The 16,731-nt window shown below is 35.3% G+C and overlaps 1 protein-coding gene and 1 pseudogene across 3 annotated transcripts; one reads left to right on the forward strand and one right to left on the reverse strand.

Moving 5' to 3' along the window:
• The first annotated feature begins 1,424 nt into the window (after positions 1-1,424).
• Positions 1,425-7,840, forward strand: LOC113767031 (annotated as a pseudogene).
• Positions 7,841-10,952: 3,112 nt separating this feature from the next.
• LOC113765611 (RNA polymerase II subunit 5-mediating protein homolog) lies at positions 10,953-15,244 on the reverse strand. Of its 3 annotated transcripts, none has more exons than XM_027309843.1 (9): positions 14,891-15,244; positions 14,735-14,794; positions 14,085-14,252; positions 13,307-13,373; positions 12,213-12,394; positions 11,965-11,998; positions 11,563-11,672; positions 11,280-11,327; positions 10,953-11,185 (listed from the first exon to the last, which is right to left on the reverse strand). In XM_027309843.1, exons 1-9 carry the CDS (start codon positions 15,098-15,100, stop codon positions 11,072-11,074), a joined length of 993 nt encoding a protein of 330 aa, XP_027165644.1. In that variant the 5' UTR covers positions 15,101-15,244; the 3' UTR covers positions 10,953-11,071. The 3 variants fall into 3 exon arrangements, with proteins under 3 accessions (XP_027165644.1, XP_027165646.1, XP_027165645.1); XM_027309845.1 differs by having other exon boundaries at positions 14,085-14,262; positions 14,891-14,929; XM_027309844.1 differs by lacking the exon at positions 11,280-11,327.
• Positions 15,245-16,731: the final 1,487 nt, after the last annotated feature.

Below are 16,731 nucleotides of genomic sequence, written 5' to 3' on the forward strand. Positions count from 1 at the left end.
ATCAGTCCAAAATCTCTTCAACCAGGTCCTGACACAATTTTTTTGACTTGATCGAGCTCGAGCCGAGCTCGAGCCTAGGGATATATGAGTCGAGTCCGCTCGATTACATCCCTAACTCTACTTAGAGCATTCAAATGGATTACACTTTATGGAATGTAATCCACATGCCACGTCAGCATTCCACTTTCTCCTCTTTTATTACACTTTCACTCACAATGGATTACACTCCACAAGGTGTAATAGCATGGGTCCACAATTAATCAAATATTTATTTTAATAATGCATAACTCATATCCCATAAATAAATAAAGTAATTTTTAAAACTAATTTTGTTATTTTTAAAAAATAAAGTACTAACTTTCGTTAAATTTTGTACATTTTGAATTTTTTTATTTTCTAAAAATGATATTATTAATTTTTAAGTTTGAATAATATATCTTTTTCTATGTTTCAAAAATAATATATTGTTATTTTTTTAAAAATAATTATGTAGGAAATTAAACAAATATTTGATACTTCAAATGCGAAGATATCATAATAATCCATACTTAATTAATAATTCGGAATGTAATTAGTTGAACTCCATAACATAATATTACATAAGTTAAATCAAATAAAATACAAATAATAACAAAATGAATACTAGTTTTCATTGTCATTGCCTTCGAATCGTTCCCAAATATGCTCGACCAAGTCTGATCGAAGTTGATGATGTACTTCTCGATCACGTAATTCCGCATTCCTTTGAAGGTAATACCAGAAAATGGGTAATTTGGAAAATTTTGAGGGTTTTGATTTTGTGAGGATGATGAATTTTCTATATTTGGAGCATTTAACATATTTGTAAAACTACTCCAATTTTCATCCATAATCACAAAAAATGAATTAAATGAGTGAGAGAGTAGAAGTGTGTGAGAGAATAAAAGAAATAATAGAGTAGAATATTGGGATATGTTTTAGTAAAAAGTGTTGTGTATTTATATAGAATTCTAAAAAATAATGCCGTTGGAAGCCGTTGGAATGTTAAATTCAATCGGAAGAAAATTGTGCCATTGGAATGTTATATTACCGTTGCCATGGGAAGAAGAATCAACGGATTACACGCATCATATGTATGATGCGTGTAATCCGAATGACACGGCTCCCCATGGGAGCTGTGTCATGGAGGGGTCCATTGGAGATGCTCTTAGAAGAAGTTCAACCAAAGAGAGCGTGGTTGTGATGTGACACCCAGTCATGCCTTTTCTCCTTCAGGTAGAGTTGAGAGAATACGTGAGATTTTCCTATGACAAGTGTTCACGCCTTTGTCTTGCTATAAATATCGACAAAACAATATGGCTCAAAAAACGGATATCCCAATTTCCCGCCTGAGTTAAGATATTGAACTTTGAACTTTCTCCAACTGCCCCTTACCTTTTCATCTTCCACAGTTCACTCCGGCTGAATCAGAGAGAGGACATGGCCGTCATTTCCCAAAAACCCGGCTACATTTCAACCGCCACCACCGCCGCCGCGGTTGACCCCCTGTTACCCTGGCTCTGGTACAACTGCCGCCGTAAATATGCATCTTTTTTTCCCTTTTCTTGTATTTGCTTTATCTAATTGCTGAAATTTTACTCTAATCTTAGGTCAATCGAGAAAGCACTAATTCATGAGACGACATCAGATCTCGAAGAGCTGCTGTCAAATTGCATCAAAACCTGCAGCAACGATCCTCGTTACAAAAACGATGTCAGATTTCTCAAGATTTGGTTCCTCCACGTAAATGAAAATTTTTTCCCTCTTTTTATTTTTTTTTGAAAATCATTTTTGGTTTTTGGGGATTTTCTCACTGTGTTAATTGCTAACCAACTATTGCAGATGGATAGGAGCTCCGATCATGAAAGCGTGTTTCGTGAAATGGAGAAGAATAAGATTTGTTCATCTAATTGTTTTCTGTATGAGTGGTACGCTTTGTTTTTGGAGGCGAAAGGGAAGTTAATTGATGCATATTTTATCTATCATCTGGCAATTTCAAGGTTTGTTTTTTCAATCTGTTTCATCAAATTTAGTTTATGACTTTTGTGCTCAGATTCATTTAATGTTCGAAGTCTCAAATAAAGTTTTGATTTTCATACCTATGATAGGAATGCTGAGCCAATAGGGAGGTTGAAGAAGGCACAAGTTCTATTTCTTGGGAGAGCGTCCGATATAGTAACGATTGGTTCAGTCCAAAACGTAGTAACTTTCTTTGGTTTAAGAAATTTTGATGAATGGTGGCAATGATTAATTAGCTCATAATGATTTATACATATATGTCCGGGCTCAACTGGCCGTTGGTTTTTAGTTGCACATTTGCATTGAATCTTTTGTTCTTTTTCAATTTCTGTCATTACTGTTGGTGGAAATCTTGGGTTATGCAGTTAATATCGTGTAAGTAAACTGGAAACTCACTGGAGTTTGCCTTTACTTTTTTTTTTAAGATAACACTTAATATTCTTGCTTTTCCAAGTGTGGTTTAAGGTATTGAAGTCAAAATTTTGGCCAGAAAGAATGGAAAATATGAAACTCATATACTGATAAAGATGGAAACCTCGTTGATTAGTCGTAATTGCACAAGAAAAGATTCTAAATGCCGAAACTTGCACCATCTTATGAGCTTACCACTCTTCTTATATTCTTCTTCACTTATGATATGGAGTCAGGAGGTATAAGACATATGCTGGTTTTGATTTGTAAAAGATACAGTATACACCGACATGCTACAACCAATTTTGAGAAGAAATTGCAATTGTTTTACACCAGTTATAGGTTTTCCTGTTATCAGCATTTTGACCTCCATTGGAAATTTCTATTTGACAGAATTCACTACTTCCTGCACCCATACCTGTTATTTTCCATATATGTAACTTTCGAGAGTGATTAAAGAGGCCTGATCTTGAAAAGGAATTGATTTCTTGTTTAATTCATGGTTCAAGAGCAATAGGTGACTAAAAGTTGGAGAACACAATTGCCTGTCATGAATGCCACTAAGCCAGTCTATGGTGCTTGTCTCTGAATAAGTTTTTGTAGACTCTTGCTATTATTGATTCCATTCTGTTGACAGATACCTTGAAATGCACTTTATGTACCCGAGGCTGAACATATGATTGGCCAATGGTTAACAAATTTGCCCTTATGTGGTGTTAGTTTCACATTCTCTTCTGTACATAGTCATTGTTCATATTTAGCAAAATCCTGGTGTATCATAGATTTGGATTTTGCAGAAGTGAAGTTCCATTTCTTGTTCTTCAAGTCTGGAAACAATCTTTCTGCGCTTTCAAGATCGATACACCAGGAAGTTTTGGCTTGGGGGAAGGACTGCAAGTACTCTCCCAAGCTTTTCTGATGCATTAGTATGTGGATACAAAGACAGCCCCTAGTCCTTGATTTAGGTGTAAGATTTTTACTAGAAAAGATATAATGTCTAAACTGAGTAGGAGGGTGGGTTGCGGTTGCAGAAGCATGATAAGTTAATACGATCACCCATTTACTTTTTGAATGATGAAGCGTTTAAAAAGTATGGGTTGTGTGAAGAGGAACACATGAATAGCTAGTGTTCAACGTAATCAAGCCTTAGTTAGGTACAGAAAAATGGAAGGAAAGAAATTCTCTTGGATAAAGGCAATATAATTCAATTTGCTATAGTTATACTATGGTTACTCTGGGTCTTCAATGGTTACTTCTTCTGTATTTCATCCTTAATTACAGCCCTATCCTCTTGTTTGTGACATTAAGATATTTAATCACTGTGTTTTTCTTTTTTCTTTTTTACATAGGTGGATGTTCTTCTAGAGAATGGTGGGACTTAAATCAACCCATGGTTGGTCTCAACTACTAAAAAGCTATTGCAGGAGATGAATGATCCGATCTTGAAATACGAAGTAAGGCTAATTACACCTCAAAATGCAACCAAATGTTTAAGCTCCAAAACTCCCTAAATTCTCAAGGCATCAAGTCTTTTCTGTTTCACAGGGTTATTATGCAAGCAACAAACCCTATAAGGGAAAAGTTGCATTATCTACTTTGCAGAAATCTGCTCGGAATAAGACTGTTGAGCTAGGTGAAGTACATAATGTTCATATTCTTGTCAGTTAACTTTGTTGTGTTTATGTAGCCATCTTTCGATTTTTGACATAAGACTGTTGAGATAAGTGAAGCGCATCTTGTCGTTCTTTTGACATTTTTTTTTGACATCTAGCTTACACGGTATGCATAGAAAAACAGCTATACTGTTACTGGTTAATGTGTCAATAGATCTTGCCTGTTATTGCTCTTCAGTTGATTAGTACTTTTTTGGTGTATTGCTCTTTCTCTTGCAGTTTGTGTATGTGAATCCTGTAAGAAATGAGTTCAGAGCTAGTCACATGAAACGGTGCTATGAAGAACTTCAATCTGCATATCTTCAGATATTTTGCTATGCTCCAATTAATGACAGTAAACTTGGAATAGTTTTGGATGTAGCAGTGCTTGTTGTTTTTTTCTCGGTATTCAAGAATGTAGCCTTCGACATTTTAGGCCATATGAGTCTCATACCCAGCTTGGGGACAAGGAAGGCAATGTTACCTCCTACACATAATCCGGCAGTGAAAATTGATGAGAAAAAGAAAGCAGTATTTAGTGTGTCTGTCATCATTAAGTTGGGAACAGAATGTTAATAGTAAATTCCCTTACTGATAGTCATAGACATAGATGATATAAAACAAACTCCTTGGAGTGCTCAAGTTTACAGAATTCCTTGTCACGTCAATATACAGTATCTCAGCTTAGCATGAAAGTCACATCAGAGTCCAGTCTTTTACTAAATGTGATTCTTTTTTATGCTTGAAACATTAACCAATATTTCACATCCCCCTGAATTTCATTTTTGTTGTGGATTGCTGATATTTAAACGTGGGTACAGCTACCAGATCAAAGGTTGTGCAGGTCAGGGAGGTTTCGCTCAAGTATTTAAAAGCACATGTAGATTGTAATCCTGATGATGTTGTAGCACTTAAGGTAAGTAAGACTTTGCGTGGCATGAGAGTTCTGCTTAAGTCAGATCTTGCTGGGTAATGCTATGACTTTATGAAACTTTATAAAAGATTCAGAAGCGAGCTTTCCCTTGGGAGTTCTATATGTACCGTCTGCTCGATATGCGCATTCCAGAATCAGAAGTATGCCATTCTTGTTAGTATTAAATATTGACCGCATGAATTTCCATAGAATGTGTGGCCTTATTTCAAGATTTTTATTTTTTATTTGGGTGAAACAGAGGATGAACTTTGGCTTTGCCCACCAAGTACATCTCTACTCTGACTACAGCATACTTGTGTCTGACTACTTAGCTCATGGGACTCTTCAGGTTGCTATAGATTGATTTGTGCATATTCCAAATTATACTGTGACAGCCTGGATATTGCTTCACTGCTTTGAATGCAATACAGGATGCCATAAACTCTAATCTTGTAACTAATGTGGCCATGGAAGAAGAGTTGTCTATTTATTACACAATATAGATGCTGCGGTCCTACAGATCTTGGAAACTCTGCATGATGCTGCCGTTATCCATGGTGATTTTAAACCTGACAATTTGACGATTCGATATGCCAGGTAATTATGTTGTGCTATGTCATCTTTCACTGACAACAGGACCTGCTTGTGTTTTCTTCTGTTGTATTTTCATTTATCAACTTTTTAACTTATAAAAGTATTTCTAATGTTGGTAATTTTTTTTGAAACATTTTTTGGCCTGGTAAACTTGAAAGAAATTGTATGAAGAGCAATAGCTTATCCAGGATACAGTTGAAACTTGAAACTTTGCATATTGAAAGACTGATGATGCATTTTAGATTAAGTTTGGCTAATGGCTTGGAGATGTATGCACAAAAATTTGTAGTGATTCACAAGGATTTTAACTATTAGGCGATTTAAGCATCTTTGATGATCTAGTTTTGCTGTTCTAGTGGATGGACAACTAAGAGCGATTAAACTCAGATAAGAATCTAGTATTGAAAGAGACAGCATTTTTTTGGAGGACAAGCAAAATCACATTGAATTTATCTGGAAAGTACACAAGCATGTGCTCATCAGCAGTGGAGAAGGGGATTAAAGATGCAGAAAAAAATAAATTCATGTTCGTGAAATTGGATTACTCCTTGTGGTGCAAGTTTTCTGGCTTCATGAATTAATAATTCATTGTTCAGGTTTTGGTCTTATGCTGGGATATTTCTTTGTGTCAGTTTTTTGGGTGGTTGGAGAACTAAATTTACTCTAGAAGGTTACAGGAGGTCATTCATCGAAGAATGCACCCATGCTTGTTAATACACATGGAACTATGCATGCTACAAATACTTGTATGCTTGTTTTCTTAACGATTCTGGCAAAGGGCTTACAATGAATTTTGGCTCTTCAGAGATGGTTGCGCAAAAAGTTTGGATAATTGGCTTTACTTTTGGTGTTGGAATGTTATTTAGACTCTTAAGCGCTCCACTAAATGGCTTCCGCTCTGAAACTACTCTTTATATCAAGTCATATCTCCTAACAAGTTTAGAAAATTCTAATCTTTAATTTAAATTGATGATTTTTTCCTTTTTGTGGAAATGATCTAGTGGAAGATAAGGATAGCTTCTATGAATGCAGTGGTCCATGGAAGGAACAGGTAAATTCTGGATTACCTAAAATCGATTAAAATTGCAATATTGCTGGATTATTCGAGTTTTGATTCTGCAGGGACTCTGCCGTGTTGACTGGGGTAGGGGTATAGATCTGCGTCTACTTCCTGAAGACGCAAAATTGGTGGGAGATTGTCGAACTTCTGGCTTTCGTTGCATAGAAATGCGAGAGAATAAGCCATGGACTTTTCAGGCAAGCCTAATTCTTAAGAAACTAGCAAAAGCCAGCTGATTAGTTTAAGACATACTGCAGACTGATTTCTCATTTGGACTGGGAACCAGGTGGATACCTATGGCCTTTGTGTAATTGTTCATATGATTCTTCACAAGTCATATATGGAAATTGAAAAAAGACCATCACCAGATGGGAGCTATGTCTATAAACCTAAAACACACTTAAGAGGTATATCATTGTTCTTCATTTCCACATGAGCACCAAATGGAGTATTGCACGTTATGCCAGACAGTGACATCTCCGTGAAAAAATAACAAACAAGTGTGTAGAATTTTATGTTCCATTTTTTGGCTCTTTTCAGATATATGCAAGTTGAACTATGGAAAAACTTGTTTATGAAGTTGCTTAATACAAGTCCCACTGAAGATCACCAGAGCCTGTTGAGGAATTTAAGGCATTCATTCCAGGATTACATGTGCTCAAATCCTCAGCTAATAAAAAAGCTTAAGCAGTTATTGGTGAAGCAAAAGAATTCCTTGTGTTCAGCTTAGCAGAGTAGATGATTCCAACAAATGTTAAATTGGTCATCTACAATTTAATGTCAACTGTGCAACTCAAAATATTTTGAAATACTGGTAAGTGCCTTTGACTTACAGATACATTTTGTAAATAAAGAAGGTTCTATTAACAAATTAACATCTCATATTCTTTGATGTCCTTTATTCTTGAACAGTGCAGTGCACAGACCGCTGGAGTACACTATCATTGAACTATGATGAACGAGTACTCTTTGAAGAAACTGGTCATTCATGATTTCACCCAATGAATGAAGTACACATTAGGCGTAAATGCTTCTGACGGAATGCTGCTTCATCATAGAGCAGATTATAGGCCTTCTGGCGAATTTTTATTCATTCCAATATTCCGGAACTCATGAAGTCAGCAATCTTAGTTGTGTGTCATGAGTATGTGGAGCCGTGGAGGTAATTGTCAAATTAATCCAGTTTGTAGTTGAAAGATTTCCGCTGTTATATCAATAAATTATTTTAAATAATATTTCGCTTGCATAGGCTAATTATTCTAAATAATATTGCATTTGTATCATATACATATTTTTCAATCTACTTTTTTATATTTTCAATCATCTTTTATTTCACATACATTACATTATAAAAAATGTTATAGTAATTATTTTAAATAATATTTCAAATAATATTCTGTCCAAACATACTCATTATTCTTTGAGCTGACATGTGCACTCTGCTGGTCCACCTTGGATTACATACCATGACACGGGAAAGTAGTTAACTAGGGTTGGGATGCTCCACAGAAAAGTAGTTAACTAGGGTTGGGATGCTGGACCATCCCAGGTTGACCAATAATTGGAGTGGCAAAATAGTCCAAAATCCAACAATCCGCTCAACCCACCCATTAATTTAAAAGGATGTGTTGGGTCAATTGGGTTGTGAGTTTTATTGGGTTGGGTAAGAACAACCCAACTTATTCATTGGGTGGGTTGGATTTTTTATTTGGATACCCAATACCTAACTTGTTTAAAAGTAATTGAAAATAATAAATATAAAATTTAATACATATATGCCCAACTATTTACATTTGGACATGTGTTAATAATTCATTAATTAATTTGTATTCAAAATTCTCATATATATATATTTCATCAATTTTTAAATTTTTATTTAAAAGAAAAAAGAAATTTGAAATAAAAACTCTTGCTTATTTTACTTTTATAACAGTAGTTAAACTTGTTCAACTTCTATAATAATTTATTATGCCTTGTAAGAATATCTTGTTTTCCTCCCCTTTTTTTTTGTGGTAAAAATGTCAGAATAGTTCATGAATCCTCCTCTCATTTATTTCTTAAAAAGTTTGGGATTTTCCTTAATAATTTTTTGGGGACCAATACCAGTACTTTTTACAAGCACATAATATTTTTTGCTTTATATTAGAGCTGTGGTAATTCTAAAAGATTAATATGACCAATCAAGTATGATCCTAGATGATTCTAATTAATTAGGTGATGAATTATCTAACTGTATCAAATCAATAAAAAAATACCTTCTAATATATATTACATGTATATAGATCATGATATTAACTTCGAATCAATATAGCTGACTTGCAAATTCTATTTTGTATTGATTAATTATGGCAACTTGGGCATGGCTAGTTCTACGATTTCATTTTGCTTGAAGCAAATACTTCCAATCTTCAACTTCATGAGAAGCTTACAATCAACAAGACAATTAATTTTCCCTCTTAATTAGCGAGTCCAAGAACCAAAATGTAGTAATGTCTCTAGTCATTTAATGGAAGAAAGCAATTTGCATATTATCCCCAGAATGTAGTTCTGATGCGTGGACATTTCACAACAGTTTGCAAAATTTCTAGAGTCATGAATCGTAAAATTTTTGAGAATATAAGGACTAAAGTACACACTTATTTTCTACAATTTCAAAATTATTATACAAGTAATTATATGTCTCTTACTTACATTTTCAAGTATAATATAATCTAGCATTCAATAATTTAAATACATAGAATGTTACAATTTACGATAAAACAGATATGAATAGTAAAAGTGTTAATAAGTTGTGACAAAAATAAGTTTCAATCAATTAGTAGTATTAAAAAAGTAAACAATTTTTTTAGCTAATCTATTTAAATGTATAATTTATTATCTAAAATTCACAATACAAGCAATATAAAATATTATTCTATTTATGATGTGTTTCCAAGGAACTTAAGAAGTGAGTGTGTGTGAAAATACATTTATGTATGTGAAAATGTCTTTATATGTGTGAAAAAAAATCTTTTTTGTGTGTTAAAATATATGTGAAAAAGTTTATGTATTAAAATGTATTAATTAATTTGTTGGGTCATATTTGGGTCATGAGTTTGAGATAACCCAATATGACCCAATCCAAAATCAACCCAATTTAAAGTTGGGCGGATTAGGTATAACCCATTTAAGTGAAAACCAATATTAACTCGCCCCCAACCCGCCCAATTGACAGATGTGCCAATAATGTGATAGAACCTGTGCTTTGGATGTTGTAATCCGCTTCTGATCCACTGGAGGATGCTTAATTACTTTTACCAGGTCCGATAATTATCCTTCACATATCATTGATTGAATCCTAAAACACGGGTAAGTAAGACTTATTGTGGCTATGGGAGGTGATTTTCTCTCGAGCTGCATTTTGCATGATAAAGCTTCTTCCCAATCTCTTTCGATCCATGGTCAGTGAAACGTTGATGAAAGCGATTAATAATGATCATCTCAAGTGATGTTGCACTCTCGATCAAATAATTGGCAAATTGAACATCACTCCTGAGCCCAAGCCAACCGACAAATTCATTGGTGCTTGGAGGTTTAATCCCTATATTTCCGAGCTTGCTGTTCCTATTCAAAGCCGTTCAGAGATTTATGACTCAAACATGTAGTAACTGCAGATATAGAGCATATGATAATTGGACCCATTTTGTTATAGTAGACCAACTTCAACATTTTTTATATTCACTATTTTGACTGAAGGAAAGTTAAGTACATTTCAAAACACTACTAAAGTTTTGAGTACTTTTCAAAACACTTTAGAATTGTCAGGTTTCGAAAAAAATATTCAAAGACTCGTCCTCGTTTTTTAACTGCTGGATACCAGGTGTCTGCTGATTGTCTCAATTATTCTTGGATTTACCTGCTCTCTCCTTTGAGGTGCATTTCTATTCTTGTTTCAAGCTGTAACTTATGAAGATGAACACGAACCAGAGAAGAAGTAGTGGACTATGAAAATTTACTCTCTCTCTCTCTCTGGTGAACAATGCTATCAAATGGCTAGCATAAAAGAAAATTATAAATGACTAGGAACTGAACAAAAATTTTCTTTTCAAGGTATCCAAGTATAGGTATTTCCCTTGAGCCAACTGCATTTTGATCCTGAACAACTTATCTATTTGACCCTTTTTGTCAGTCATTCTAGAATCCAGGGATTCTTTATTATTTTCTGCAAACCTTAACAGTTTAACCGCTGAAGCATTGCTTAGTTAAACCAAATAAAGTAATACGGATGTTGTTTGCGAGACATGGATTGGTCTTACAGATGTTGGTATAAATATTGTTGTCTTTCATGGTACGAACATCAACCTGTTTTCCAAAAAAAGGGCAAAACTCATAATTCTGCTCGAGGCATTTTTCTCATATCATTAGCTACTTCCTACTCATCCTGAATCTTGAGACTGGCTTAGCGCTAGGTGCAACGGTCGGTTCCCTTGGGTTTGTCTCAAGATTATGGGTGTGCTCCACAATCGAACCAGTAAAAGCCTGTATGCCATTAACAAATCGACGTCAGGAATTGAATTATATCACCATTTAACATAGCAGATCCATGAAAAACTATCACCCGAAGAAAACATGCCTTGCTACCACTACTACTGGAACTTGTTTCTGTTGTCTGAACAAAACCCTGAAGGGAAAGAAAAGAATCACATGTTGATTACAAGAGACACACAAAACAAGGAATCAAAAAGGCAAATTCTCTCCTTGGCAAGTCAACAGCAAATAATGTTGTGCAGTCACTTTTATGGGCTTTCCTATTTTGCATGCCTACTCCACTCCTTGTGCGGATGGAGCAAATGAGCGTTAAGATGATGCACCACCAAAAAATTTCATCTAATGGTGACAAGGAACAAGAATGGTACCACTTTTTTAGTTACAGCTGGACCCTGGATAACATCCTTTATTTCAGGAAGCTCCAAAGCCTTCTCAGTTGGTTTACTGGAAGCTTGCGGTCCACCATGTGATGAACCATCTAAAGAAGGAAATGGCAGAGGAACTTAGGAACAAAGATGAATTGAAAATATTATTTCAGGAATACAAGCCTACAAATAGCAGTTGACAATTCAGAGGATCATGTGTAATTCACAAGGATAACAAGCGGACAGCAAATACCCAGAATGTACTGCTTGTAAGCAGAAGTAGAATAATGCAAAGTGAATTAAGTTATTTACTAAAACATAGTTGGGTGTAAACCCAGACCCATTCTGAAGAGACAGACCTTTTGGATAATCTTGTAATTCAAACAACACATGCACAAAACTCACCTTGATGCACAGATGTCACCTTTGAGCCATACACCTGCATAATAAAGTTGAAAATTGTCAAAAACAAAAGCTTCCAACTAATGCTTCGGATGGTACTGAAACTACTGTAGAGTGAATTCAGTACATGAAACTACTTAATCATGTACTTTCCTGGCAACTGGCAAGTAAATGACACTTGGTACAGTTTGCTCTGCCATTATATGTTCAATCCAAAATATAAAAGGAATTAAAGTGTAATTGCTTAATACCCCCGTTTCATAATCTCTTTGATCTGTAGTGTGATCTAGATCATCATCATCCTTCTCAGCATCTTCTTCTTCTTTTTCAAGTTCATCAATTCTGGAGAATATATGAGCATATTCATCATCTTGATATCCAATTCTGGTAGTTTCAGCCTCAGATGAACTGGGAAAATCAGCTTTTGATTCACCTAAAATATTCAAGGATTAACAAAAATTTGTCAACGTTATAATGCCAGTTGCAATACAATTTTTGTTTACCAAAAGTTTACTAACTTAACAGAAGGCAAAAACTTCTCATGCTTGCGAAGCGCTTTTGGATGAAAACTAATTATGAAGGTTAAAATAGTGAAAACATTCAGAAGAAGGAAAGGCAAATCTACATGGTTCTATAGCAGAATTTGCAATGGAAATGCTGCTAATCAGTATCAACACCAAAGCTCCTAAAATAATTTGGACCTGGGTCCTCATCCCATTAAACTGGTATGATGATGAAGAAATTATCCATCACTCCCTCCATGACATTTTATATGGTTTGAGATGGCCAAAACCTCACAACTTTTTCTAAACAATGTCAGACTAAACAGAATATTGAAACATTGACCAGATCACCCTGCAATCTGACTAGACAAAGGAAATTAGTTTTTCAACACAAAATTAGTCTTTTGATATGAATAACTGGCATCCAACTAATCCAACTAAGCTTTTCTTTTCTCCATGAAAAGATGATTATTCGCTATCATCCAATGAGCTTGCTTATTCATACATGGAGTCTCTAAATGTCTCGTGTCTATAATTTGTATGATGAAATAGATCAGCCATGGTCTACAAAAGTTGTTCTTCCTGAGCAACAAACATGTCTACAAAACACTTGAGATCTTCACAGATTTTATCCAAGCGTTGGCACTCTCATGTCTAGAACTTTTAAAAACTTTAATTAAAAAAGAAAAATCCAGACCAAACATGTTTTCAACAATTAGAATCATGAGAGATACAAATTAAAATTTTTCAGAACTATTACATTTGAAAGAAACATTAAACTCACTACCAAGCTCAAAGCAGACTATAATCTCTATTGACAAGCTAAAAAGAAGAAGACCTGCCTGCTTTAGATACCTCAGCCATAGGATTTTCCTCCACATAGTCTTCAACTATTTCTACAAGATCACCCTGTCAAAATGACTTGAAAAATTAAGCCAAATAATAATCCATGTTGTCAACAGCAGTGAATAGAAATCCTAGGTCCTCATTTGCAAAGACATCTCATAACTATTCCCTATGGCCCAAGAGCATAACATTTTAATGGTCTAATATACTACTTGGCAAACCACCTACCTGCAATAAGTGGGTCAGAAATGCAACAAAATACTCTAGAGTCCACGTAGTGTTCATAAGTACCTTGATTACATAAATTCCATAGCCACAACCTAGTATGACTTTTTGCCAATGAGTATACAATCCTGTCCCAAAACCATATATTACTTTGCAATACTTGGACAGTATTACATCATACTGCAATGCAGCGAACACCGATAACTAAGATAATGCTCCAACATGTTGGACACATACCTAACATGACATGGAAGCATACTAGTATACTTCTTGTGTCCTCTTTTAAAAACCTAATTGATGTACTTATATCACCCTCCCCTAGGTCCATAAACAGCTTACATGGCTCTCTCTAAGCCATTTCAAATGGCACAAACAAGTTATAATTAGCACGGGTGACAAGCTTTTTAGATCAACTTAAAACATATGCTATCGCTTGCTAATGCTGGAGTAAAGGGACAAAAATAAAATTTTGAAGCCAGGATTATTAAATTGTAGTATATTTAAGCACATGTAAAGTACCCATGCACCAATGCAGATGAACAGGCTTACCGCTGCCTCATTAGCTGTAGCATTAAAAAAAGAAGCTTCAGTTTTAAGGTCCTGAATGTCAGCCTTGAGAGATTCAAATTGAGACTCTAGAATCTTTCCTCTCCTTTTCAAAATTTCAACTGTTTGCTTGGATGTTCTTTCTGCATAGTATCCATCTCCAAGGAGAACCTGACAAAAGCTATTGCATTGATTATTCACTTTTCTTTTGATAGGTAAAATAAGTAAGGACAAACATCAACTAGTAGGCTATCGCTTCTCTAGATTCCTTAACCACAATGTGTACTTAAACAAACAAAGATCTGGTGCAAATGGGGCATAGTGGAAACAAATTCCTGAACAGTTCGTACAATCGCGAAAGCACACTGCATTACACACGTCTTAGGCGGTAGTAATCAACAACTTAAAAATGACCATCCCATTTTATAATTATCCTGAGGTAGCCACAAATTGACATTTCCTTTCCCCACAGTCTATAAACAGCACTAACTCAAGAATCTTTTAATCCCATCAAAGTACTACTATGCATAATCGGCAAAAAAACCCATCAAATAACTGAAGTTAGGCATGTCAAAAGCTCACATAAATTCAAAACCATACATGAAAAACCTGAAATCCCTGCAGAAAGCCAGATAAATTATACAAGGCATTACCATAAATTCATTTGTGTGAATCAACCGGCCGGGAAAAAACGCCGCCTTTCCGAAAGGCACCTGAAAAATATCATCCAAAATCATATTAATTTCAAAGGAATAATCACATAAATCCCTTAAAAATTGCATTCTTTTTGGAGGGGTTTAAGGAATTACCATAATTTGGTGTTGGAGTTCATTGGGGAGTGTTTGGACGAGATTGATGAGGTTGGTGTTGTCAGAAACAAAGCTCTTCAGCTGGTCGAGTTGATTGCGGCGCTCGGCGATCGTGTCCTGGACGCGCTCCGATGCTTTCTGGGTTTCCTCCGGCAGGAACAACGACGACAGTGACATCACCTTTCCTTTCCTCTGTTCTGAGTCTTCCATTCTATGATTCTCAGTCAGTATCAACGAAACGCTCCCCAAACGACACAATTTTGAAGCTATCTGTAATTTTATTGGATTCTGCTCAGTTCAGAGAGAATTCTCTTCTAGAGTTGAGTCAATGGTGATGTAAAATTGAGCTGAAGTAAAGAGGGAAAAATAGTAGTTAAATAGGGAGCCCGTCGATTCTCTCTCGGACAGTCCAGAAAGCCGAGTCCAACCCCCGCCCGACCCACCGAAAATGTTACAGGCCGGACCAAGGTTTCAGCATCTTAATTATGATTTTTCCTTTTTTTAAGGAAAAAAATTGGGTCAATAATTGGATTTCATCTCATAAATCATAAAATGAAAATGCACCGAACCATAGGAATCAATCTAGTGCTAGGGGTAAAAATGCAAATGAGTCCAATCGATCACGAGCAATGCCATGCTCGTGCTCTAGCTCGACTTGATATAGTAGCGTTCAAGATCGAGCTTGACTCGATTAAGCATGAATTTTTATGATCGAGTTAGATTCACTAAACTTTATGAGATCCTGGAGATCGACTCGTTTAGGATCGAGCAAGTTCGAGCTTATATATGTAATTTACACCATACACTCGTCGAACTTTTGAACTTAACATGTCAACGCTCGATACTCGACTAGGTTGTTTTTTTTGTTTTCTTTTTCTTTTTTTTTTTGTTTTTGCATCTGTATCTAGAGCTATTCAAGCAACTTTCTGTTAGTCTCATAGTGTAGTGTGCAGATTATGTAAACTACTTAAGGCATATGATAAACTAAACTGGTATTAATCTTTGATTACTGAATCACGTGCCAATTCTGAATAATGAGTGCACAGAGAAGGTTCAGTTGGAATGCTTGAGGGAGGATGTTGAAATGGTATTGCTTTCTCTGTTCATTTTTTTAAAATAAATCTGGGTTGCCTAACTTTTTATTTTTTTTAAAATTTTTTAATGCTTATATTGATTGCCTAGCTGTCTAACAGATTTCATTCATCTGTACAACCTCCATTCTTGGAGAGTGTAACCATATCGTCTATCAATTTGTGGATGAACAGTGCTCAAAGTAGATCAAGCACTCACTACGATCCACACCATAACCTTCTATGTATAGTCTCTGGATGTAAACAAGGTTTGATTTTCTATGGTTCTTCGTCATTGGTTTTTCAGCTTTAAATGATTTTTAGTTTTGGTGTTTACTGTCATATTCTCTTGCGGGTCCCCCCTGCTGTCCTGGGAATTGTTATTAGCATTCTGTTTATAGCATATATTGGTGAATTGTATCTACTAGCTCTCAGGTAGATTATTAAGTTGCACATGGGATTCTTTTTTGTTTAAGTATGAAGGATAGGCAGCTTAAAGTGATTCATTTACATATCTTATCTCATGCAAAAAGATCATAGTTCAAACATTTGCATAATCTGTCCACCACTGTAAAAGTGCCTTTGTGGTTTCACTTAAACACCAAAACAAAGTTATTGGGTTTTCTTTCAAGTCCTTTTCTAGATATGTATAATTGAAGTGAGGTTTTACTGTGGTAGGCTTAGTTGCTTATCAACCGTGCATGTAACTTTGAAAAGTGTGGCCCTTAAAATGCATTTTTCAGTCTATGCTTACTAAATATCGAGTCAGTG

This window comes from Coffea eugenioides, chromosome 3 (genome assembly GCF_003713205.1).
Source record: "Coffea eugenioides isolate CCC68of chromosome 3, Ceug_1.0, whole genome shotgun sequence".
Lineage (NCBI taxonomy): Eukaryota > Viridiplantae > Streptophyta > Magnoliopsida > Gentianales > Rubiaceae > Coffea > Coffea eugenioides.